Source organism: Capra hircus, chromosome 16, assembly GCF_001704415.2.
Source record: "Capra hircus breed San Clemente chromosome 16, ASM170441v1, whole genome shotgun sequence".
Taxonomy (NCBI): Eukaryota; Metazoa; Chordata; class Mammalia; order Artiodactyla; family Bovidae; genus Capra; species Capra hircus.
The window spans coordinates 49,085,525-49,107,533 of NC_030823.1; the positions used below are offsets into that span (position 1 = coordinate 49,085,525).

Here is a 22,009-nt window from a genome sequence, read left to right on the forward strand (position 1 = left end):
GAAAGTGGCAGGTCACCTCCTCTGGGGCCCCAAGACCACCCACTGTAGCAGCTACCTTGTTTAGACACGCACAGGCTGTCTCCCAGGAACTGGCAGGCTCCAGGTGAGAGCTCTGTCTCATTTGCTCCCCCAGGCGTCTTCAGCCTCTAGACCAGTCCCTGGCCCAGGAGAGTCCACTCTGCTCTGGAGGTCTGCATGGCAGCTGGATGGAGGTCACTTGAGTGGCCTCAACTTGGGGACTGGGGCGCCTGGGGGCTGGAGTGTGTCACATGGGGGGGTGCCACAGATCCAAGTTGGAAGAGGCAATCTGTGATGTGACGAGGGGCCGAGGTGAGGAGACTATGGGAGCTCCTGCAGAAGGGTGTGCAGAACAGAGTTGCCGGAGCTGTGGAGCTGGGGAGGAGCCAGGGAGAGCCCATGACCCCAGCGGCATCTGCCTGTGGCCTGGAGAGGAGATACTGCCACCCAGTATCCCCTGCACCCCTCAGCCCTGGTGGGACCCCAAGGCACCGACTGCACCAGCAGAACAGACAAGGGTGGCTGGGCATCTGCTGCCACCAAGTGGCGGATTGCAAGGTCGCTGGCTCAGCGAGAGCGCCTGGGGCCCAGGGTGTCCAGGAAGCTCCTCGCAGGCCCTCCGAGCAACCGGACCCTGGTCTTCTCACTTCCGTCTCTTAATTAAGGAAACTAGGCTCCTCCCTCCTGTAAGGAAACGCGGACGTCCTGAGAAGGATCTCCCAGGCTCAGGATTGTCCAGAGGAAGGAGGCAGAGCCAGGACCAGCGGCGAGTGGGGACGCCAGGGCCCCCGGCCGCCTTCCCACCCAGTTCCTCCTCTTCGGAGGTCTCTGCAGAGCAGACCCCAGGCCTGAGGGGTGGGGCGGCACCTCCTGGCTCAGCTGGAAAATGGCTCCCTCAGGGCAAGGCAGCCTCGCTACCTCAGTCCTGCCTCCAGGGAGCAACCCTGACCTCCGTCTCCCTCCCTCCGATACTGCCACAAGAGGGAGGTCACCCCATGGTCTGGGGGTCGAGTCCAGCGCCCAGATGGGAGTGATTTCGGGTCCACACAGCTCTCCGGGCGGTGCTGGGGCATTGAGGAGGGGGCCCTAGGCCCGCTCTTGTCTGGGCGGGGCTGCCCAGGGCGGGCGACTGGGGTGTGTGTCTTGTTGTGGGCGGGGTCTTGCCGGGGGCGGCGCCTGGCGCTCCAGCAGCTCATTTCCGCCGGACGCGGGGCGTCTGGGAGGATAGAGGCTATGCGGAGGTCGCGGCTGAGTCTGAGCCGCCGGAGGCCGCCCTCTGGGGCCGGGTGAGGTTGGAGGCTGGGGGCAGCGGGGGGCGGGGGGCGGGAAGCGTCCCGGATGGGGCCTAGTGTCCCCGGCCCAGCGGTAGCCGGGTGTCACGCCCCCACGTGCTCCCTGGAACTCGCCTCGATCCCGCCCCGCCAGCCCTCCTCCCGCCCCACTGCCGAGCTGCACCCACCGTCTCTCCCCGCTGAGTCCTTCCTGTTCCCCGAGGGCCCCGCTCCCCGCTTCCCCTGTGCTGTGATTATGCCCACCCTCGCCGCCCCAGGCCTCCGAGCAATACCTCCGGGTCCCTCCCGGATGGCGGCGAGTGCGCGAAGCTGTGGACTGAGTTGCTGCGCACCGCGAGCGCAGACCTGAACGAGGACGGCGAGCTGCCGCCGCTGCCCGCGTTCCCCGGTCAGGTGCGTGTGAAGCGATCCCCGCGTCTCCAGCTGGGCCGGGGCGGGCAGGCGGGCGCGGTCCGACGACTCCTTTTTGCAGGAGCCCAAGCGCAGTCCTGAGCGCCCGCCCCTGGAAAGATTCACCGTGGGAACCGAGACCTTTTTCTGGACGCCCTTCCCGCCGCCCCCGCCGGGGCGAGGCGGGGACTCGGGCAGCTCCGACCTTGTGCTCAGCGCGGTCCGGGGGCACACGAGGTCCCCCCAACAATATGCAGCGCCCGAGCTCCGCGGAACCCCCAGCGCCGAGGAGCAGCTGTCAGAGGAGCAGCCCTCCCAGCGACAGCCGACAGTGGACGGTGCGACGACCCTGCAGAGCTGTCCCATGTGCCAAGTCGACTTCGTCCCCGGGTGAGTGGCCCCCTGGGCCTCCGTCTCCTCCACTGCCACCCCCGTGGCCCCTGCCCTGTTTGGAAACCACAGGCAATTTCTGAAGCCTAGGGTGTGTTAAATCGCTCAGTCCTGTCCAACTCTTCGCGACCCCATGGACTGTAGCCTACCAGGCTCCTCCGTCCATGGGATTTTCCAGGCAAGAATACTGGAGTGGGTTGCCATTTCCTTCTCCAGGCGATCTTCCCAACCCAGGGCTAGGGTACCTTAGCTCAACTTTGGCTTTTTAAAGTGAAATTTCATGCATAGAAAGTTGGCAAAGTGCAGAAGTGGTGCTGATCAGCTGGAGGGCACAGGGCTGGGGGTCTGAAGGTCCCGCTGCAGGTGCACTGGCCTGAGACCCTGATGACAGGCTGCAGCCTCCCAGACATACCCCCTACGGTGGGAGGGCAGGGAGGCTCTGGCTCTATTGGGGTCCACACTGACACCCGCTGGTGAGACTGCCTCCAGGGTGAGTCTGGGCTGTGGGTCACAGAGCAGTTTTTTGTTATGGTCCCCGAGGGTGGACTGTGGGTTTAAAAAATGAAGACTCTGTTTCAGTGTCTAGAGATGCCTTTTTTTGTTTTAGAAATCTGATATATATGCATTTTTTAAAGTAAGGTGATGGAGTTTGACTTTGCTAAGTTCCACCTGTCCAGCTTTTGAGCCACGTGTCACACAGCTAAGGACACAGGCGTGGGGGTCATGGGGGTCAGGACAGCAGGAAGGAGCTTGGTTGGATGTAGGGGATAGATGGCAGGTTTTGGTAGCTGGTCTTACTGTGTGTCCTGTGGCCTGGAGCCTGTGTTGAATTACATGCCTTGTCCCTGGTTTTTTGGAAACAAAACCTGCCCTAGGGGTGAAGGGAATGGCAGCTGATGACAAAGTTATCACAACAGTTATCAAAATGTGCAGCACAGACTGCAGAGGGGAGAAAAAACACGGTCTGCATTCAGATATCCAGGCTCCTCCAATGGTGATGTTTCACAGGAACCAAGCCTTTGAGAGCTTGGACAGTTCAGTGTGCAGGGAGCGAGGGGGTGGCTGTCCCCAGGAGGACCTGTGGTGAAGCCCCCTAGTAGGCACAGGTCTGGTGTGGCAGGAGGGCAGGTGTGGCGGCTTCACTGAGATGCCTGTGCACTGGAGAATTTGTAAAACGTCCTCAGACCCAGCATTTCACCGAATACACCTCTTACCCCATATTGAGGCTCTTGGATGGTTGTGGGCTGAAGACACCAGCTCCCTTGCCAGTCCTGAGGAAGCCGTGAACACTCTTGAAAATACTAAGTCCTCTTGATTCATACCGGTTGAGAGAAACCCAGGGACAGAAATATCATCGGAAGCCCTGGAGGAAAATTCATTTTCTTGGCAGAAGATGCCCTTGAAGCTTCCTGACACTGTCAGGGCAGCCCAGCCCTGCCTCTCTGTTGTAGGAGCAGCTTTTGTTTTTGGATTGCTTGCTTTTCTAAACAGTCTAAGGAGGGAGTTTCTAAGACTTTGGAAGGATGTTGGAAAGAAAGTTCCAGTCTGAGCTCTTTTGAGCAATCAGATTAAGGCTTGGCCGAGTGCCTCAGCGTAGGTGTTGGTGCGGGCGGTCCAGGTCTCTATGCATCTGGAGTGCTGCTTACATGTTCTTCCTTTTGATTAAGAAGGAGAGTGTGCCCTGGCCAGGCCCCACCCCAAGGCTGCAGAGTAACTTGGGGACCCCCCTCCCTGGGGACAGGCCAGGGCACGAGGGAGCAGAAATGAGTCTTGTGTCTAGAAACACGTTTGCTTTCATTCTGGGCAATGTTTGTGACCAGAGAGGGAAGCCCTGCCACCCTCTGAGCAGCGGAGGGGTGGTGGTGGGGGGGTGGGAGGTGGCAACTTGTCTGTAGGAGGCGCGGGCAGCCTGGGTGCTTTGGGCAACCTAGTGCTTCCAGGTCACTCAGAACCGGTGGTTCTCTGAGCTTCCTCTCTGACACCAAGGGCTGTTACATGGTGGATTCCACAGACTCCATGCGAACACCCCTCCAGGTCCCTGTACCACAAGCTCCGGGGTGGTCAGGAAGACTGGCTCCACTGCCACTTGACATGAAGATGGGTCCCTGCATTTGCACAAGACCCAGGTCGGCCCATGGGGTCTCACTGGCCCCTAGGCCCCTTGCATTTCTGGGTGTCCTGGAAGGTCTGGGCCATCAGTCCATGCAGCAGACTTTGGGCTCGAGTGGGATCCATCTCAGAGCTCTCGTTGAGGGGGTTCTGAGGAAACCCCAGACAGTGCTCCCCACTGAGGGACAGCACAGACAGCGCCCAGACCCTCATGGACCATCCCCTCCCCAGCAGGGCTGAGTCTGGCCCGAGGTGCATACCCACCCTCATAGTGACTGCTCTCGGAGGTGCCACCCTTCACTCCGTCTTTTCCCAGTGGTTGTCAGAGGAGGGAAGGGTCACCTGGGGCACGTGTGGAGGCAGAAACACCCAGAGAGTTTGTCTGATTGATGAGATAGAGCTTCTGCTTGAGAGGGAGTGGGGAAGACCCCGCCCTCCACCTCAGGGCCTGATTCTGCTGAGCCCACCTACACCCTTCACCCACAGGTGGATTCTTGGGGTTTTTCAGACACAGGGTCCGGGCCCTCAGATGCAGGTGCTTGAGGAGTCTGGTGCCCTGGGGACCTTGGACCCAGGAACAGGGTCTGGAAAGGCCCTTTCTCATTGGGGGGACTCCTGCCCCCCCCCCCCGCCCCGTTCTGCCAGCCGAGGGCACCATCCTGGGTTTTTCTGTTATCACCTCCCAGGAGGGGTGTGAAAGGGCAAGACACATATTCCGGCTGGGTGCCCTTCCCCACCCATGACCCTCCCCTCTCCTCTGCTCACAGGCTGGCGCAGCTGGACATCGACAGCCACCTGGCCCAGTGCCTGGCAGACAGTACGGATGACATAGAGTGGTGAGCAGCCCAGCCAGTGCCTCTCCCACCCTGGCTGGGCCACCTCCTCTCTGCTGCATATTAAAGTCCCCAAAAGCTGCATATTAAAGCATGTCAGCGTGAAACGCTCATGTTCTATCTCTTTGTGATGATACCGAAACATTGAGTCATTTTTCCTTTTCTGCTGATGCTGAGCGGTGTGATGACTGAGGTGGACAGGGGCACCCAGCAGACGGACCAACCCCAGGTGGGTGACAGGGACAGTGTCACCAGCAGTGCGAGTATTTGAACTCAGGGTGGCTTGGGAATGGATGCTTTGCTGACTCTGTGAACTTGACTCAGGCTTCACAACCATGTTTGAATCCCCAGGTGAACCTGTTCCTGCAGCTGCAGGGAGGCAGAGCAGCCCCTGGAATTTGCGGAGAGGGATCAGGTCCGCCTGCTGACGTCCTGTGTGAGCTTTGTCTTGGAGGCCCTGTGCAGGGGGGCTTCTCTCTTGTGACGTCAGTCCATAGGTTCTGGAAGAGCCTCATCTTCAGCGCAGCCATGGCTGCAAAAGTCTAAGGTTACCGTCCAGAAGTCAGTATTTTCAAGAAAGGCTTCAGGCAAGCCATGAAAAGACACGGGGGAAAACTCCGTGCACACAGTACAGTGAAAGGCTACAAGCTGAGCAACTCCAACTCTAGGCTGTTCTGGAAAAGGCAGAACGCATGGAGACAGCGAAACGATCAGCAGTTATCAAGGATTAGTGGGGAGAGCATATAAACAGGCAAGAGTACAGAGGATTTTCAGGGCAGGGAAACACTTTATGACTTGACGTGTCAGTGCAGCCTGTCATTTGCAACAAGTGCATTCCCTGGGGATGTGAAGGTGGGGGCTGGGGAGAAGGGGTCTCTGTCTTCCTCCCCACCAGAAATGGAAGTGAGGGACCTAAAACTGCTCTGAAAAATAAAACTTGTTTTTAAGAAGCATCTTCGGAAGCCTTTGTTCCTGGAAACACCACTTTTAATGAAAATGACGACAGCACGCGTTGTCATTAAAGTTTTTAATAAAACGTGCAAGACTTGAGCAGCTGTGGCCCTGGTGGGCATGCCCTCTGCAAAAGGAAGGCCAAGGCCATGGCCCACCACTCACTGTACAAAACCACAGAACGTGTCTCCTGCTTCACAGTCCTGAAGGCACCTGTTTCCAAGAACCGTATCAGAGGACACGCCGTGTTGTGACTGGAGCCGCTGGACCCACCTGGGCACATCCTTCGCCTTCTAAATTTATAAAAGCATGGGACCATGCACAAAATCACCCTGGCCGGGAACCCAGGTTACACACAGGTCTGTACACCAGCAACCACACTGGCGACTGGGAGGCTGTATCGCACCACCGCAGCGTTGACATCAATGCCGTAAGTGTGAACAAATCTGCAGCCCCTGTACTGTCTGAGCAGAGGTGTCACTGTCCCTGAGGCGGCACGTGACCCCGTTGTGGGCACACTGGGGTCTCCCCAGGTGACTGCATAGCCCTCCTGATGATGTCACCACAGAGTTACCACACCCACCAGGCCCAGGCAGCCCTGAGTCTGGCCCAGGGTCCCTCACTTCCATTTTTGGGGGGGTGGGGAGGTGCAAGTCTCCACGTTCTAGAGGTGCTGCTCTGCCATTGGGGCCTGGCTGGGGTGCCCAGGGAGTCTGGGGGCACCCAGGGAGGCTGGTGTGTCTGTGCAGGGTCAGGCCAAGCCAGCAGCCTTTTTATTTTCAACTGTTATCTGCCCCAGGCCGCTGCCACACTGGGAGAAATGAAGCCCAAGGGTGCATGGCAATGTGGGACCCACACCCACAAAGGACATCCAGGGACCACTGTCCTGAGGGTGCACAAGGCCTTCCTCCCCACTCTGCCTGGCCCGAGCCACACTTGACAATATCAGGGACTTAAAAAACCCACATGATTTACCTCTTTCTAAAAAACCTTGGGTTCAGCTTTTTACCTAAGTAGGAGGGTGGCCCGGGCTCATGGGAAGGAGGAGGTGAGCCCCACCGGGAGGTGCACCCTTCTGAATGTTCTAAATTTTATTCCTTTACTTTAAGGCTAGGGCCCATCATACACATACCCTTTAAAAATGTCTAATTCTCAGCATTATTATTCCTGATAAAAATACTCTCCAAAAATCTGATACATAACACAAGACATAATGTAGGCACTGCTTAGTGTTTCCAGAAATATATTTTGTGCAGATTTCTTTTTCAACTTCGTGGGTTTTTTTTTTTTTTTTTTTTTTTGGTTTGCGGGTACTTTGGTGAGCCTTGTTTTAGAACCTCTATGACCCAATTTTCCTGGTCAGTCTAAGGCCCGGGTTGGGACCGATGGAGCCCACCTGGCGAAGGTGTGACCTGGGCATCAGACCACAGGAACTGCTGACATGCTCGGTATGAAAATACTTGTTAAATATTAACAACAGGAACTTACCAGGATTTAGAAAATGTTCCGAATTTGTATAAACTCTCCACTGCACAGGCACTTACACTCCGGCCGTGCCTCCTCCGCGTGGGCCGCGCCTGCGACTCTGGGCGGGTGCCCCCCGCGGAAAAAAGGCATCAGAGGGAAGCGCCAGCATCAGAGGGACACTTTATTCCTCGGGACATTACAGGCCAACTCCCGGTGGAGCAGGTCAGTTCTGCTTCTGTGGAAAGTGTGCACCTTCGAAGTTGGGGGCAGTTTCTCCCTCAGACACGGTCACCAAGGCCCCCGCGGCGCAGGCGCGAGAAGTAAGTTCCTCTGGGCCTGAGGCCCATGGGCCGCACCTGGAGGCTGTTCTGCCCTGGGCACCCGCCCACGCCCGGCCCCGCATGCATGCGCAGGGGTCAGGGCCAGGGCCGTCCACGCGTCCACGATGAGAGCGCGGCGCCTCACACGGACTCCTCGGTGGACAGCAGCAGTGGGTTGATGTACTCGAACCCTTCAAACTCCGACTGGTCGATCCTCTTGATTACGTCCCTGTGGCCCGGGACAGAACAGGCTCGGTGGGCGTGTTCAAGACCCGGCCCTGTCTCGCACCGCAGCTAAGGACGCCCCACCCCTGCATGGGATTCCTCCTCCCAGCAGTTCAGGACGCCCTGCCTCCACCTGGGACTCTTCCTCCCCGCCCCTGCAGCTTGACTGACCCTGCAGCTCAACCCCACCCCACCGTAGTGCAGGCCTTACTCGTCGTCAGGAGTCAGCTGCACCGGCTCGCTGGTGAACTGCGTATCGAAGTTGTCCAGGCCATAGTCGTCCGTGATCTGCGGCTGGAAGGGCGGGAGGGCCTGCTTCTTCCCCAGCTGCAGGAAGATACACAGTCAGAGCCACTTGCGCCGACTCAGCGCTTTGCAAACTCAAACCACAGAATCAAACAGAAGAAATGGTGCTTAAGTATATACGCCTCGTTTGATGGCCAATTATTTCTCTCTAAAGTGTAGGAGAAATTTCCGCCGAAGTCAGAAAAACTCTACTTGAGCTGAAAAGTGCTGGCAGCACAGGCCATGAGAGACATACCCCACGCCATCGAGGGCCTGCAACCCTGCTCCTTAAACCAATGGAGGCTGGCTTAGGGAGCTTTAATCTTGGAACCCCAGTGGTAAGAGAGCTGGGGCTTGGTAGGGATACCTGTGTTCCACTGGGATCCCTCCTCCAGAGACGCCTTAAGTGGCCATTTCTAGTATTCCTAGACTAGTATTCCTGATTAGTATTCCTAATCCCAAAGGGATGCACTTGTCATCTTGGGGGTTGAGACATGGTGGTGTCTGGAGAGGGTGGAGTCACATGGAGGAGGTGGAGCAACTTAAGAGTGGCTCCAATCACTGAGCGGGGGTGGGGGGGGCATGGGCCCCCAGGTTCACACACTCTTTACCTCCTCTCCCCTCCCTCCACCAGGTGTCTGCTGCACACGGGTGCTGGGCCAGGCCTCCTCCTCAGACCTCAGAGAGAGCCACACTGAGGCATGGGGGTGCCTGCCTGGAGGGACCGTCCCCGTCACAAGGGAATCTGGAGCCAGAGGAGAGCCAGCCCTCTAGTTGGACCACTGTGCTCTCACAGCCGGGACAGCTTGATTCAGGGGGTGGATGACCTCGGCCTTTCAGGACTGGCTGCTGCCTTCCCTTGGAGGGTCCTGAGTGAGCCAGCCTGGAAACTCCCACCTGGGTGAGGCCTCCATGTGACCAGGTTGGAGACATGGTCCAAGGTCCCGTGTAGGGAGACAGCTCCAGCCAAGTCAGAAATAAGCCTCCAGTCCACCTCAGCTCATACCCTGTCTTTGCACTGTGGGGCCAGGGCCCTTAGGAACACCACTTATGGCAACAAAAGCAAACTGGGCCCGGAAAGTTGAAACAGGTCCCATAACTTTGGGGGATTTGGGAAGCTGAACACACAGGTTCTGCTAACGAAGTTGGTGCAGGAAGTGAGAGTGTCACAGAGATGAATCCCCCAGTCACGCCCGGTAGTGTCAAGGCTGCAGCCAGCACACCCAGGCCACCTGGAGAGGCACGCTTATCTCTGTCACCCAGGGGATGCAGGAGGGGGATGCGGAACAGAGGGGATGGGCTGACCCCACTGGCAGAAGGGGGCTACCAGTGTGTGTATGTGCATGCGTGCAGGTGCCCACATGCCCATGTGCACGCTGCGATCCCAGGGCCCCGGGAGCTGGTGGGCATGGCCACACCCTGGACACTCTTCTGGGGACATAAGGCCTTCCCTTCTCCCCCAGCCTTCTGTCAGGCAAGTTTCCATATTCTTGTTAGCATGAAATATATTCAGATAAAAAGGGGAAAAAGGAACATTTCTCTTGTACTATTTTCCCTACTTTAGGTCTCGGGCTGCTTTAAAAAGATTTAAATAGCAAGTCAGAACAGACCATGAGGAAAATGCAGCCAGGTGCTGGCCTGGGGTCTTCCAAGGCCACCCCCCATCCCTAACCTAAGAGCCTCATGGCTGCTCAGCACCTGCCCCCACCCCCCACCCACCCCCCGGGAATGTCACACAGTGTCACCTACTCTGCTCTCAGTGACAAGCAGTGAACTGGAATGGTGCTGCCTTAGAGCGACGTCCCAGAGTCCTGCCACTTAGCCCTGAGGTGTGACGGGAAAGAGGAGGCCCAAAGGGGCTGGGAGTGAGCGTGCTGAGGTAGTCTGAAGGAGGTGGTGGGTGGAGGTTGGGAGGGGCAGAGCTGTGTCACTGCCCTGAGGCAGGAGTGGGCCTGGCAGCGAGGGACTCCTAAAGGCCCAGTGGAGGAGGCGGCTGCTGGCAGGGCCCACGCAGGAAACGGGGGACTGTCCAGGATGTGGGCAGCTCAGACCCAGGTAGCAGCATTGGGGTGGGAGAAGGCCCAGACCCAGAAGGTTGAGTCCCCAGGACTGGGTGGGTCAAGGGCCACTGTGGGGGGAAGGACCACAGCACACCTGGGTGTCTAGTTGGGACTAGCTAGATGGTTAAGTGAAGTATCTGTGAGCTGACTCAGGGCGTGGACATGGAGCTCAATCAATGGGTGTATGGCTGTGCTCATCCACGCAAACACATCCCCACAGGACACCCAGCACAGCAAGAACTGGACACCCCAGCAAGGCTGCTCTCAGGACCTTCAGGAAGCACTGCCCCCAGGGCCTCGTCACAGCCCGCCTCCTTGTTTTCAATCAGTGTTTCCCAATGCATCCCCATTTCCACCCATCCTGCCCCCTGGAGGTCCCTCCCCCCCCGCGGAGGTGGGTATCCGGTTCCAATCACTTTACCAGGTCCCAGTCTATACTGCGGAAGAAGGCATGAGACTTGATATCGGAAAATCCAGTCTGCGGCCGGCAGCCAAGCCTCTCCTTGGGGTCCTGGGGTGTCAGAGTTCAAATGAGGACAAGTCAGCACAGAGCAGGGCAGCCCTACTCAGTAGCGGGTCTTAAACAGCATCAACAAACCACCCATGGCCGGCCCCCCACCCAGGTGAAACTGCTTCCTCCCAGCGGGTTAAGCTCCTTCAGGAAATGCCTCTTCGGCATAATTTCTCCTCATTAGCTTTTGTCAAGGTGAATAAGCAGCCACAGGACTAAGGAAGCAAGCAGAGTCACACCCACGTCCAGCACTGAACTAGCAGACCAGGTGGTAAAGCCTCAACCTCAGTAGCTGAGGAAGGGCTGCGGCCATGACCACTGGGGTGCCACGGGGGCCACAAGCGTACCTTGTTTAAAAATCCTTTCAACACGTGGGAGGCCTTGACGGACAGGAACCGGGGGATCCGGATGGGCTTCTCCAGGATGACTGCAGGACCGGAGGAGAGAGTTGTTCCTTCTCCTGGCCCTCCTCCAGCTCCCCCTCCTCGACCCTAGCCTGTCAGCTCTTCCCAGCAGCCTGCAGGGCACTGGAAACCTTTTCTGGGCAGGAGGGTCATGGCAGTCACGGTGGCCTGGGCCTCTTCCTGCACCCCAGCAAGGTCTCCAGGCCTCAGAGGCCCTGGTGCCCACGATCAGGCATGCTCATGATCAGGGATGAACCAATGGCAGCTCAGCTGGTCCTGTGTCCCCATGTCCACAGGCGCAAGACAACACTGTGGGACACCTTCCCCACATCCACAGGCACAAGAGGGCACCATGGGACAGCCTCCCCACATCCACAGGCGCAGGAGGCCACCGTGGGACAGCCTCCCCACGTCCACAGGCGCAGGAGGGCACCGTGGGACAGCCTCCCCACGTCCACAGGCGCAGGAGGGCACCGTGGGACAGCCTCCCCACGTCCACAGGCGCAGGAGGGCACCGTGGGACAGCCTCCCCACGTCCACAGGCGCAGGAGGGCACCGTGGGACAGCCTCCCCACGTCCACAGGCGCAGGAGGGCACCGTGGGACAGCCTCCCCACGTCCACAGGCGCAGGAGGGCACCGTGGGACAGCCTCCCCCCCACAGCGCGGAGGCACCGTGGGACAGCCTCCCCACGCCCACAGGCGCAAGAGAGCACTGTGGGGAAAGCCTGGGCCAGCATCCTGAGGGCAGTCAGTTCTGTTCCAGGGGCCCAGATGGCAAGAAGCTGAGGCTGAGCACAGCCCCCGTAGGGACTCAGGTGCATACTGGAGGTGGGGAGAAGGGGGCCTGGGCCAAATCAAGACAGATTCTTTCCTGTGGATGTTAAAGAGCAGTATCCCCCTGCCCACTATACTTTGCTCCCTGAGAGCCAGTAGTGGACAGGTGGCCCCACCTAGTCTGTGGCAGCCACGACAACCAATCAGGAGACTCTTTCACCCCCACTTCTAAAAGGGGAAAACCCGCAGGGCATGGAGGGAACGGGACATATGGCCCACGCACCTTGGAAAAGGTAGTCTTCAGTGTTCATGTCAGGGTTGTCAGTGATGATGTCAAAGGGGGAGCGGCCTGCCATCATCTCGAACATCAGCACACCCAGCGCCCACCAGTCCACGCTGAACCCTGAGGGAGGGCCAGGCTGGTCAGGCCAGAACTCTCCATTTTGTGCTATCCAGTCACAGGGCAACAGCTGTGACCTGGACCTGGACCACAGCTGAGGCTGGGTGTCCCCAGCATCTCCCAGGTGGCCTGGCCTCCACTCTGTCCATTGTCCTGGCAGTTGCAAAGCTGTCTTCATGTCAAGGAAGCCCAGGGACAGCCAGCCACCCCCGATGTCCAAAGGTGTGCAGCTCTGTCACACACAGGACCCCCATCCTGGGAAGGCTATAGACTCTGCTCTGGACCACGGCTGCTGTCCATCCTCGTTTGGTTACTAAGTGACTTCAATCGTACTGGCCTCCCGGGTGCCCAGGGGTCTGAGGGGGAGAGAACCTGCTCGCCCTGCTACCCCCCAATTTCAATGGCAAAGAAAATATGTGGAAATATTTGAAAGAGTATTTGTGATGGGAAAACAGCAGAACCCCAAAACGCAGGGGGTGTGCACATACAGACATATATGTACATATGTTCTAATCTCATTTTCATTTCACATCCAGAGAGTGTGTGGACGCACTCCAGTGTCACAGGGGCTGTGGGTGGTTCTGGTGGGTTTGGGGAACCCACACTTATGGGCGGCACCAGTGGCTTGGGACCTCTGCTTGGGGCCTGTCTTTGCATTGTGTTCTGCTTCCCAAGCCTTTCAGGCTCCTTGACCAGAGGGATCCTGTCCAGTGACCTCCCCAGGGCACACTCAGGCGAACACATGGGACAACAGCTGGGACTGAGGCCAGGTGATGACCTGGGGCTGGACGAAGTAAGGGTGTGTGTTTTAGTGCAATTTAGTCAGGAAACCCTCTTCTTGGCAGCTGGGTCAGCTCCCCAGAGACCCTGGTTAGGACCCTGGCAGGGTTAGCCCCACTAGGACTGCCTCCTTCCCTCTCTGCGCCATCATAGTCTCTGGCAGAGGCAGCTCCCAGGGCTCAGGGTGTCCTGGTCCACTCCCACCTCAGATCCAAGTCCCTGGGCAAAGGAGGGTCCCAGGGCTCGGGGTGTCTGGGTGTCATGGTCCACTCCAGACTCAGAGCCGAGTGCCTGTCCCACCCGTGCTTACCATACTCTTCTCCCCGCAGGATTTCGGGGGCGATGTAGTTCGGGGTTCCACAGAAAGTGCTTGTTGTATCACCAGGGCCCAGGCCTTCCTGTGAGGACAAAGCCAATTACCAGGAGGGAGGGCATGCCCAGATACGCCCCCACTAGTGGGAGGACTGTGGTCACGTGGAGGTGCCAGAGACCAGGCATGGGTGAGACGGAGTGGGTGCCAGGCTGGCCACGACCCTGGGAGGCGGGCGGGGGGAGCAGTGGGCGGGATGCTCACCTTGCACATGCCGTAGTCCGTCAGCTTGATGTGGCCGTCGGCGTCAAGGAGGACATTGTCCAGCTTCAGGTCCCGGTAGATAATCCCTCTCTCGTGTAGGAAGTTGAGTGCGATACAAATCTCAGCAGCATAGAACCTGGGGAGGGGGCAACACCTGTCATCAGCAGAGAGAACCCAACCAGGAACCTGGATAGGAGGACACAAGACGTTGGAATTCTCCACTGATGAACTCATGGGCCAATAGGACTGGGCAAGACACACGTGGGCCCACAGGACCGGGAAAGACAGGCAGCATCCCCATGGTCAGGGAGACACAACCCAAACCTACCATGAGATACCACCTCACACCTACCAAGACAGCCACTATACAACGGGCCCCCCATCCCCTCGAACAGAAAATGACAAGTGCTGTCAAGGATGTGGAGAAACTGCAACCCTCATGCACTGCTGGTTGGGATGTAAAATGGTGCAGCTGCTGTGGAAAATAGCTTGGAAGGTCCTCAAAACATTAAAAATAGAATTATCATGTGACCCAGCAATTCCATGTCTGTGAATAACTCGAAATAATTGAAAACAGGGGCTCAAATGGGTATTTGTACCCCCTTGTTCACAGCCATACTATTCACAGCAGCTAAATCATGGAAGCAACCCAAGTGTTCATCGAAAGATAAGGATAAAATGTGGTCCATTCCCGTGATAGAATAGGATCCAGCCTTGAAAAGGGAGGAGGTGCCGACACTGACACCTGCTCCAACGTGGATGGACCTTAGGCCATGACACAGAGTGAAACAAACCAGATGCAGGAGGATGCATCCTATGGGATTCCACTTCTCTGAGGTCCCTGGAGGCGTCAGAGTCACAGAGACAAAGTAGGGGTGTGTGGGTTGTGGGAGGGGATGTGGAACGAGTGTTTTACGGGGACAGAGCTTCGGTACAGGAAGAGGAAAAAGTCCTGGTGATGAAAGTACTGGAGACCAAGGTCCTGGAGATGGTGGTCGGCATGGCCGCACAGCACCGTGAATGTGCCCGATGCCGCTGACCGTGCACTTAAAAATGGTTGAGGTGGAAATTTTATGTTATGCAAATTTTTCACAATTAAAAAAGGAGAACATGAGCGTGTGGGGTTCTTGATTTATTACTTGCCTCTCCCCAAAAAGGACCTATGGTGACTCACAGTGCCACATGGAATTATTTTTAAGTGAGGAAATGAGGAAAAGGGAAAAAAGTATGGGAAAACAGGAAAGAGATGTGTATCGGGTGGAAATAAACGCCCCACCCACCTGTGAGGTTGAGGCTGTGGGGGGTGGGTGTAGTGGGGCGGGGGCAATGTGGTCACTGTCCCTGAGAATCATTTAGTAACAAAGATCATTCTGCGGAGGCCAGATGGCATCACTGTGTACACTGTGCGCCGAGGGTCAGGACCAAGGCCGGGTCACTCCCAGGACCCTCCAGGCTGTGGCCTGCCCTCCCCTGCCCCAGCTGCACCCACCTGGCGTGCTCCTCTGGCAGCTTCCTCTGCCTCTGCATGTGGAACATGAGGTCGCCCCCGTTGACATACTCAATGACCAGGAACAACCTGCAGGACACACAGGCTGGGGTCACCCTTGTCCTGAGAGGCCCAGGCAGGCAGCAACCAGGCCATCCAACTCTGGGGTCAGTGGCAGGAGCCCCTCAGCTCTGATCCTGATGAAATAAAACTTGAGAGAGAAACTCTCGTCCACCACTCAAATCATTCAACAGTTATTTACTCTCCCAATGATGCCTTTAGAGGGCTTCCCTGGTGACTCATGGTAAAGAATCCACCTGCAATGCGGGAGACCTGGGTTTGATCCCTGGGTTGGGAAGATCCCTTGGAGAGGGGAACTGTTACCCACTCTAGTATTCTGACCTGCAGAATTCCATGGACAGAAGAGCCTGGCAAGCTACAGTCCATGGGGCTGCAAAGAGTCAGACACGACTGAGTGACTTTCACTTTTCACTTTCAATGATGCCTGGCCTGCCTTTGGGGTAAAAATGTAAAAATAAGGCAGGGCCCGTTGACCAGGGGCTCACTGGGGCTGGGAGGGTGCTATGTGGCTGGTTGCTGTGGGAGGCCTCCCCAGGGAGCAGAGGCCTGGATGGTGCATACGGAGAGGTGGAGGAAGGCAGAGCTGAGGGACCACCCTGCAAGTACAGGGGCCCGGCTCAGCTGGAGAAGCCAGAAGGGCGGGTGCACCAGCTGGGGGATGCCAGTGACCCTCTGGCCACTGTCTGGGTGGACCTGGGGCAGGGAGATGGGCAGGCTGAAGGAGAGGAGGTGCTCAGCCTCCTGGTGTGGCTGGCCTGGAGGGCCTGAGGCAGAGCCCACAAAATGGCCGGTGGGGTAGGCAGTCGGGAGGGGAAAGGCTCGGTGGAACTACGGGAGGGTCCCGTGCACCCCTCCCGTGGGACCCACCCCAAGCTGCCTGCAGGTCCAGAGGAAGAGGGTAGAACATGCTGACTTGGCCACTGGGAATCTGCAAAGCTACTGGCCTCCCAGAGGAGGGTGGGGTTGCTGGCTGGAGGGGCCTGTGATTGACAGGCCTCTAGGAGGGTGGGGGTGCTGGTGGGAGAGGCCTGTGATTGACAGGCCCATCCTCTGGAGGCAGGCAGGGTTCTTCAGGTCCCCAAACAATTTACCCTGTGGTTTCTTTCCTTGATAGGATCCTCCTCACATTTAATAAGGTTCTATTTTCAAAATTAAATTCACACATGATTTCCCTGAAATGCCCTGCTGAGGCCAGCTTATGGATTTTTAGGTCAACAGTTCCTCTGGGTATGGAGGGGGGCGGCTTTCAGACAGTTGAGAACACAGAGGGAGCTCCTCTGAGCACTGGCAGCCCGTCTGCATCACTGGTGCGATGATGGTGATGCCCCACACGTGGAGCATGTGAACAAGCTACAGACCGCCCACCAAGCCTCTGATCACATATTTACACGAGAAACAGTTCCTAAACGCATACAGCAGACATGGAGACTGAGGGCTGAGTACTGGGGGAGCAGCCAGAGTTTTCCATGTGGTCCTGCAGGGAAGTACAGCTCTCATACTTGGAGAGGGCCCAGTGACCCTGACCCTGACACTGGGCGGTCTGCACTGCAGCTAAGTTTTACTCACACATTTGCCTGTGGCTGCTTTCACGCTATAACAGAGGTGAGAGACGGAAAAGGCCTGCCGATGTGGCACAAACACGACAAGGATGGCTGCACAGCCCCCACAGACCTTCGCGCGCTGTTCCAACATGTGTGCACATTGAACCCTGGCAGCCACCCTGGGGGAAGGTGCTCAAGCCCTGGGGAGAGGCCCAAGCCCTCGCCACTAAAAAACAAGAGCATTTATTCAGAACGCTGTGACTTCAAACAACAGAACAAAATTTGCCACAGTGATCAGGGATGGCGCTGCCCCAGGAGATGTAACCAACCCTATGTGGATATTCCCCAGGGAACGGATGGTGGCCGCCCACAGGACAGAAAGAAGTGCCATCTTGGCACTGGAGACAGACACCAACATGAGGCCTCGGGGAGCAGAAGAGATGTTTAAAAACTGAGAAAAATAGCAGCAATGGTGGCTTGCTTTCTGGATCTGGAGGAAAGCCTATAACAGGGGTTTCAACAGAAGCCACGTGACTGGAGTGAACACGGAGGCACACTTGGCTAGTCTGTGACTGCTACCTGGGGCCCCAGGTCTCAGGTAAGTCGCTGATCAAGGAATTCATTTAATCTGCAATACTGATCAGCTATAACAACAGAGCAGAGTGGTTATTTTTATTTTTTTTGGCCATGCCATGTGGCACATGGGTTCCCAGTTCCCTGATATCTTTTTCCTTCTACAGATAAACATTACCACTACTTCTGACATTTAAAAAAAATGTAGATTGCAGTCTAGTTGACTTACGATGTTGTCTTAGTTTAGGTGTACTACCTTCAACATTTCTTTGGAGCAAACCCCTCAAGAGCCACCAGGGGCTGATTCACTCCGATGATGACACTTCAAGTGACTAAGATAAGCTGGCTGCTGTGACAAACACCCCAATGTCCATGGCCGAGCACAGCCAAGGGCCCGTCTCCCGGCTCCACATCTGGCTCTGCCCGTGAGCCCCAGATTGCATAGCTTGGTTGGCACATGTGTGATGCCAGGACAGGAAAGAAGCCTCCCTCAGGGCCGAGACAGCAGGTCACGTTTCCTTAGTACTTAACTAAATGTGCAAAATATAGTAAAAACTCGCAAAACAGGATTAATCAAGAGCTGAAGACAGAAAGGGGTGTAAACACCACAGTCCACTCCTGGGCCAGAGACCAGGGCAGGAGCCAGGCTGCAGAGTAGGGGCCAGAGATGCTACCCACCTGACCCCTCACCCAGGATAAACCTGGAATGCTGGCCACTCTGAGGGTTGAGGGTGCCAGGGGGCAGGAGGGGACCACCTGAGACACTTTCCTCATCTCAGGGCCAAGTCAGGCCAGCCTCCCTGCCCTATGGGGTAGATCACCAGCCTCACTCAGAGGGGACCCTGCTGAGATCAAGAGTAATGCCACCAGCATCTGACCGCAACCACTTCCCAACCCATGTCTGTCGATAAGGCTTTCCTGGAACACTGCCTGCATCTGTCTGCACCCCAGTGAGTAGTTGTCATAGAGACCATGTGGCTCTCAAAGGTGGTGATACTACTATCTGGTCTTCTGAGAAAAAGTGCTGACCCCCGGTATAAAAAAATAACAAGAACACAGTTCTCACAACTCTCACAAAATATCAGGCGCTGTTCTAAGCACATCTGTGTATGAAACTTAACCCAAGAACTGCATGGTAGGTTCTAGGAGTTTCCTTATTTTAGACAGGGACATTGAGATGCTGGGAGGTCAAGTATTTTTCCCAGGACCACAGCTACTGTCTATGAGATCTGATACTGGGCGGCTTGGAGGAATCCAGAACCCACACCTGGAGCCCCACTTCCAGTTATAGACCCCCCAATCACAGGGTGGCCACCTCCGTCCCCTTAGAGCTCGAGGACAGAAGAAAGGAACAGAGGAATCAGACAAGGGCCCAGGCTTCTGATAATGAAGGACAGACAAGAAAGGAGGCCAAAAGCCAAAGGGGCATCTCAGGATGGACTAGCCTTGTTCCCAAAGAAAACACAGATCAGAAACGCTAGGCAACCCCTGGACCCATGTGGTCAGAACCTGGTCCCTGACTCAGAAGGATGCTCACAGGATCCTGCTTGCTCACTGTGAGAAAGCAGAGCAGACAGAGACCACGGCTCAGGGACAGACACTGACATGAAATTGATGACACCAGCCCAGAGAAACCTCCCCCTGGATGAGAGGACAAACAAGCCCCTACCTCCCCGTAAAGGATGTGTGCCCAACACCCCACCAACACATGTCCGAGTTCCAGGGCGAGTGCGGCTGGGCTGACTCCAGCTCAAATGCAGATGCTCTCACATGTGAAGGACGCCTGGAACGTGAACTGCACGTTCACAGGAGACATGCCTGATGATGAAATCAGGCAAAGCAGGAGAGACCAAAACTGCGAAGCAGCTGCAGAAGGACACTGAGGATATCACTACCTAGAAAATGTGAAAAGCACAGTGAGCAAAACTGGGCAGCAGGGAAGCCACCTTCTGAAACACCCTTCTCCTCACATGTGCCCTCATGCTGAGACTCTAGCCCACGGGGTCGGGGCTGCACGTGGACCATTTCAGGGGATCTGCATGGAGAACAGAGGCTGACGTGGCTCCGCCCACACCCACTGTCACTCAGCACCCCGCTTTCTATTCTGGGTTTAAATTATGACAGGAAGAAATGCTCTACCTTTTGAAAGTATGATTCATGCTCCTAGGGAGGGGGCATCTGCCCTCTCAAGGTCAAAGCTGATTCCTGTCGGGTTCACAGCCTCTTGTGCAGGTTCTTGCATCATGGCCACTGGTGTGTCCCGTGAGCACTTCCGCCATCTCCAGGGCCCCCAGGAACCAGTTCTTCCCAACCCCATCAGGAGTAGGTGATCAGGCTGGACCCTGGGTCCGCTCACTGCAGACCCACCTGCTCCCCTTCTGGTAACTGCTCATAAGAAGCTGGGCTGTTTCACCAGGTTTTTGCTGCTGGGAGCCCACAGGCACAGCTCAGCTTGAGCAGGTGTCCACTGTTTGGCAGCACTGCAAGGACTCAGTGAGCCCCTGGCCCCACGGCAGGTGCTCGGGGGTGACAACTCATGAGGAGCCTGGAAGAGGTGGTGCAGCAGCCGGCAGGTGTCCCAGCCACATCCCCACAGCCGTCCTGAATGCCGCAGGCCTCGCTGCCCCCTGCAGTGTTCACTCTGGTCTGCGTGGGGGTCCTGGTGGCTGCACTTGTCAGATGCTTTCCGACTCGGTGGGTTCTATGTCAACAACACCATCACAGACTTGCAAAGGAGGTCTGCCTGGTGCAGACCCCTCCTGGCCCCCCAGCCAGCTCTACACTGGGCATCTGTCCATCCCAAGGTCCCCGTCAGCCAAAACATGCGGGACCTGGAACTCCTGTGGGCATGTCATGACCTCTTACTATTTTCTCATTAATCAGAGAGTCAAGTGAACTCTGACACATGCTCACTGTGCCTCTTTACCGAGAACATGGCTGCACTTACAGAATCATCCTTTAACACTGTGACTACCCATGAGGTGCCAGGATCAACAACTGCTCGGAGCATGCCTGGCTCAGTTCTTAGGGAGTTCATACTGAGGGGCTGGGTCCAAGCAGGCACCGAGAAACAGCCTGGGAAAGACACTTGCCCCAACCATCCAGGTTTCAGGTGTTTCTAGAGGTTACTTCCGTAATGTGGGGCTTCCCTGGTGGCTCAGAGGGTAAAGCATCTGCCTGCAATGCGGGACATCTGGGTTTGATCCCTGGGTCGGGAAGATCCCCTGGAGAAGGAAATGGCAACCCACTCCAGTATTCTTGCCTGGAGAATCCCATGGACAGAAGAGCCTGGTAGGCTACAGTCTACGGGGTCACAAAGAGTCGGGCACGACTGAGCGATGTCACTTTCACTTTCTGTAATGTTAGAGGCAAGGAAACTAGACACAGACGATAGCTGCTCCAGGGTGCCTCCTGGCTGTGGTGCTGAGGGCTCTATACGAGTCTTCTCACAGCGGTCTGCAAAGGCGGTATCATGTGCGCCTGTATCGTGGGAATCACACAAGGGTGATCCTAACTTTAATGCACCCAGGAGCATGTGAACCGGAGGGTTGCCAGGGCATGAGCTCGGAGGGCGCTGTGCTCCCAGGAACGAAGCTGGAAGTGAGGCTGAAATATCTCACCCCTGTCTGTCCACACTCTTCATGTTCCGTGTAGTAAAGTTAACAGAACAACACAGTGAAACCCATTTTAGAATCCATTTAGGAGACTGAAGTCAGGAGCACACCCTCCCTAGGTCTGTCCCATATCCCAAGACCGGTCAGGGCCAAACAGAGGCGTGGAAAGCACACTGGACATAAGTGCTGGGCTCTCCATGCACCCTGGGTTGGGGAAGAAGAGGTGAGGAAAGGGCTTCACGGCAAAGATGGACAGACTGGGGTGGAGCCTGGTCGCAGGGCCTCATCCACACGCCTAGGAGCCTGGGTGTTTCCCAGAAGCAACTGGGAAAGTGGTCAGAAGTTTCAGATCCGTGTTTTCAAACATGGCTCGGTTTCTGCATGGGAGAAGTGACAACCTGGTGCCCCAGGGACCGGATGCCCCGAGAGGCTGTGGCCAGGATTCGAGGGGAGGAAACAGAGGCGGCTGAGACCCTCTCTCAGGAAGCAGAATCACTGAGCTTGGGGACAGGGCTGGGGGACAACTGTAGACCTGGGGAAAGGCCAGTTCTGTGGGAACAGGGGGGTGGAGATGGGGGAGGTGAGGGGGCCCATGGGGGCGGGGGTGACTCACTGCTCATTCACAGAGGACCCTGAGCAGAGACTGAGCACAGTGGGGCTGAGACCGCCCTGCTGCACGCCGACTCCAGTGGAGTCACTGGCTCCCTGCACTGACGCAAACCCTCCCCAAACGGTGAGCTTGCCTCACGTGATCACACTGCAGAAACACCGCATCTGCCCTGGACACCTGCTGCTTACTGGGAGCCTGGGATTTGGCATGTGTTAGGTAGAGGTGCCTACATGACTCACCCCAGTAAACCCCAGGTTTCACAATTCCTCCCAGAGGAATTCAAGGAGTCCTGTGGGACCCCTTGCGGAGGGACTCTGGCC

General features: G+C 56.7%; 2 protein-coding genes across 8 annotated transcripts in view; one reads left to right on the forward strand and one right to left on the reverse strand.

The window, feature by feature from the left end:
- Positions 981-9,813, forward strand: FAAP20 (Fanconi anemia core complex associated protein 20). Of its 6 annotated transcripts, none has more exons than XR_001919302.1 (9): positions 1,200-1,304; positions 1,568-1,703; positions 1,783-2,090; positions 4,967-5,035; positions 5,210-5,261; positions 5,384-7,431; positions 7,520-7,672; positions 8,456-8,618; positions 8,915-9,813. XR_001919302.1 is itself a non-coding variant. In XM_018060490.1 (6 exons), exons 1-6 carry the CDS (start codon positions 1,252-1,254, stop codon positions 5,576-5,578), a joined length of 813 nt encoding a protein of 270 aa, XP_017915979.1. In that variant the 5' UTR covers positions 981-1,251; the 3' UTR covers positions 5,579-5,984. The 6 variants fall into 6 exon arrangements, 1 of the variants encoding a protein (XP_017915979.1); XR_001919303.1 differs by having other exon boundaries at positions 5,384-6,413; XR_001919304.1 differs by lacking the exon at positions 7,520-7,672 and having other exon boundaries at positions 5,384-6,413.
- Positions 7,262-22,009, reverse strand: part of PRKCZ (protein kinase C zeta) — a 100,421-nt gene continuing 85,673 nt past the window's right edge. For both annotated transcript variants that reach the window (XM_013970271.2, XM_018060488.1), the window contains 8 exons: positions 15,274-15,360; positions 13,785-13,920; positions 13,521-13,608; positions 12,314-12,433; positions 11,199-11,278; positions 10,762-10,851; positions 8,207-8,322; positions 7,262-7,999 (listed from right to left, as the gene is read on the reverse strand). In XM_013970271.2, coding sequence (XP_013825725.1) covers positions 7,912-7,999; positions 8,207-8,322; positions 10,762-10,851; positions 11,199-11,278; positions 12,314-12,433; positions 13,521-13,608; positions 13,785-13,920; positions 15,274-15,360 — 805 coding nt within the window. In that variant the 3' untranslated portion in view covers positions 7,262-7,911. The remainder of the gene's footprint in view (positions 8,000-8,206; positions 8,323-10,761; positions 10,852-11,198; positions 11,279-12,313; positions 12,434-13,520; positions 13,609-13,784; positions 13,921-15,273; positions 15,361-22,009) is intronic.

Excerpts from the sequence above, each read along its gene's own strand:
- FAAP20 (XM_018060490.1), top strand. The coding sequence starts at position 1,252 with ATGCGGAGGTCGCGGCTGAGTCTGAGCCGCCGGAGGCCGCCCTCTGGG. Across the intron at positions 1,305-1,567 it reads AGGCCGCCCTCTGGGGCCGG|GCCTCCGAGCAATACCTCCG; the intron begins GTGAGGTTGGAG and ends TCGCCGCCCCAG. Across the intron at positions 5,036-5,209 it reads AGTACGGATGACATAGAGTG|CGGTGTGATGACTGAGGTGG; the intron begins GTGAGCAGCCCA and ends GCTGATGCTGAG.